The 3347-nt window shown below is 33.3% G+C and overlaps 1 protein-coding gene across 1 annotated transcript; it reads left to right on the forward strand.

Annotated features, from left to right (window-relative positions):
* Positions 1-1744: 1744 nt before the first annotated feature.
* LOC143684656 (olfactory receptor 5T1-like) lies at positions 1745-2731 on the forward strand. The gene has a single exon (XM_077161826.1). The coding sequence runs from the start codon at positions 1745-1747 to the stop codon at positions 2729-2731; it is 987 nt and encodes a 328-aa protein (XP_077017941.1).
* The last annotated feature ends 616 nt before the right edge of the window (positions 2732-3347 follow it).

A 3347-nucleotide genomic window follows, 5' to 3' on the forward strand; every position in this document is an offset into this window, starting at 1 on the left:
TATATTACTAACTGATAAATTTAGAGCCAAATTAAATTGGAAATTGTTATAAAATTTATTTGCATTTGTTTTCATAAGACATGGGTATATGTCTGAATTTACTCAGAAATTGGAATTTAGCTTAATTATCTATTTTTACTAGAATTTACTATAGTTCAACGAAAACATTTTTTGTTACTGCCCATTTATTAAACTATTTTATGTATAAAAGCATCATTCACCTAGATCTGGGAAAGTAAAGACATGTTCCTTATTTCTCATTCAAATAATTTGAAGCTGATTTGGTCCTCTTCTTCCTGACAGAGGAACACTTCAATATGAAAAAACTTAACATATTTCATGTCATAGGGGTAAATCATTGTAGATTCCTGAATGCAACATAGCGTAATGAATGCATGGCAAATGCTTCACTCCTATAACACCAGGAAAATACAGCTGCCAATTGATTAAGAATGGATTAAACATCTTGTTCTATGGCATGCTGAAGGAAAAAAAATGCTGCCACATAGAAATCTCACTCCTAAATATAGTGGATTTGATTGTGAACAATCACTAAAGCTTTCTGTCCATATGCAGATGTCACTATAACATTGTTGCTTGTTTTTGTTTTTGTCATGCACTGTTCTTTCTTCACACTGAACTAAATGAGAAAGAGTATGATGACATGGAGAAAAATACCAGAAATCAAACTGTACTTTGTGGCAAATATCATGATTTAATTCTTTCAGCAATAGGTTATATAAGCAATTTGATTAGTGATCATTTGGTGATATTTAATTTATAGCTATTTTCAAGTCTACATAAGCAAGTATAATATATTATGTAATGGCCATGCTTCTTCTTTACAGGAATATGTCTCAAAATTCTAGCAAGGACTGGAAAAATAAATATATATTGCCATTAAGTTAAAATGTGAACAAAAAATAATAGTGGTACAGCAAATTGCAAAGGCCCAAAATAGGCAGTTTACTGATATATATTTTATGAAATGAAACTGAGGAACAGATACCATGCTTTTTTTGATGGCACAAAACATGCATCTCCCTTCAGCATACACTCTGCTGCGCTTTCATCACCACTCCTAAAGGACTATTGGAATGGAATCATTTCCAGGAAAGAGCAGAAAATGTTTTGGTGTGGAAAGAAAACACTATAAGGATAGTTGGAATGTAAGTATAACTTAGCCGTCATTTAGGTCATCAAGAAACATTTTAAATTAAATAATTTTCACATTGTTTCTCAATCTTATTTAGTAAAATCTTCTGACGTAAATGTGATTGCTCCCATCTTATAATTATGACTATTAAAGAAAAGCATTTTGTGCACAATATATAAATTTAAGACCATCACTCTGATTTGTACTTTATATTTTAACATTTCTGGATGTATAAATAACAATATTCATTAATAGCTGTGGATTTAAATATGTAATATGAAAACCAGTAGTAGAAAATTTAACATCAACTTAACTGGAAAATAAAATACATAAGTTGGCAAGGTTTAGTTATTATTTGTTTGTTTTACATGACTCATTTAGCCAAAATAGTTTCTTCATTTATTTTATATTTCTTCATCTATTTTATACAGACAAGTGCATCCACTGAGCCTAACTTCATTATCATTCCCTAACTCATCACTGCCTAAGATATCATTATGTCCTTTGAAGAAACAAATATAGCATTATAATCTGGCAGATTTCATTTTTAAGGGACATTGCCTGGAGCACCTATAAATGTATATTAGAATGTCAGCGTTGCAATCAGATTTGGAGCTATATACTATTCCATTGAAGAATGTTACTGAAATCACCACGTTTATATTGATGGGCTTCACAGATAACATTGACCTGAAAGTCTCTCTGTTTTTACTATTTCTAGCTATCTACCTCTTTACTTTGATAGGAAATTTGGGACTGGTTGTGTTAGTCATTGGGGATTCCCGACTTCACAATCCCATGTACTATTTTCTGAGTGTGTTGTCAATCTTGGATGCTTGCTATTCTTCAGTTGTCACCCCCAAAATGTTAGTTAATTTCCTGGCAGTGAATAAAGCCATTTCATTTCTTGGATGTGCAATACAGATGTTTCTTTCTGTGACTTTTGGGACTACTGAATGCTTTCTGTTGGCTGCTATGGCTTTTGATCGCTATGTAGCAATCTACAAACCACTGCTGTATTCAGTTAGTATGCCACGCAGAGTTTATGTGCCACTCATTATTGCTTCCTACATTGGTGGTATTTTGCATGCTACTGTACACACTGTGGCCACTTTTAGCTTATCCTTCTGTGCATCCAATGAAATTAGACATGTCTTCTGTGACATCCCCCCACTCCTTGCTATTTCTTGTTCTGACACCCACATCAACCAACTTCTACTCTTCTACTTTGTGGGCTTTATTGAGTTAACTACTATACTGATAGTCCTGATCTCCTATGGTTTTATTCTGTTGGTGATTCTGAAGATGCGTTCTGCTGAAGGGAGGAGGAAAGTCTTTTCCACTTGTGGCTCCCACCTAACTGGAGTGTCAGTATATCATGGGACAATCCTCTTCATGTATGTGAGGCCAAGTTCCAGCTATGCTTTGGATCATGACATGATAGTGTCTCTATTTTACACTGTTGTGATTCCCATGCTGAATCCCATCATCTACAGTTTGAGGAACAAAGATGTTAAAGAAGCAATGAAAAAATTGCTTGAGAGAAACTGGTTCTTGAGTAAAGTGCATTTTTAGCATTGAACAAAACTGAAAGTAATGTTGAGACTTGGTCCATATCTCTGTGGTCAGAAACTAGGGAAGAAAAGATCTTTCTTTCAGCTAATACTGTTTACACATCCTAGAAAATTTCCAAATAAAGCATTAATCAGTTCTTCAATGGAGCATTTTGCAAATGTAGATAATTGTGTCAGTCATATAATGATGGCTATGTTCAAACTGACCCATATTGAATATTCACTGATAAATTTATATCAATAATGTTAGTTTTTCTGTAATTTGACTTTAATTAACTATATTTAGAAGCTGTGTCCTCAGGATTTTATATAACCTCACATCATTTATAGTAAGTCCTTAGCTTTCATTTTGAGGTGAATTACTCTTCCTGAATCTTGTGAAGGAAGTCTGAAATGTTATGTCTTACTCTCTGTGTACTCGTACTCTCAGCTACATCCTCTGGAAATGCCTTTTGCAATATTTGGATCAACAACATAGATTTGTATTCAATCATTTCCTTCCTACTGTCCAGTCACAAAAATTGATTAGGTACTTTCTAAAACTCCCCAAAATATATGATATGACATGATAGTATTTAGAGTGAATAGCTAAGACTCTGGAAAAACAAATAAAAATA

Source organism: Tamandua tetradactyla, chromosome 1, assembly GCF_023851605.1.
Source record: "Tamandua tetradactyla isolate mTamTet1 chromosome 1, mTamTet1.pri, whole genome shotgun sequence".
Classification (NCBI taxonomy): Eukaryota; Metazoa; Chordata; class Mammalia; order Pilosa; family Myrmecophagidae; genus Tamandua; species Tamandua tetradactyla.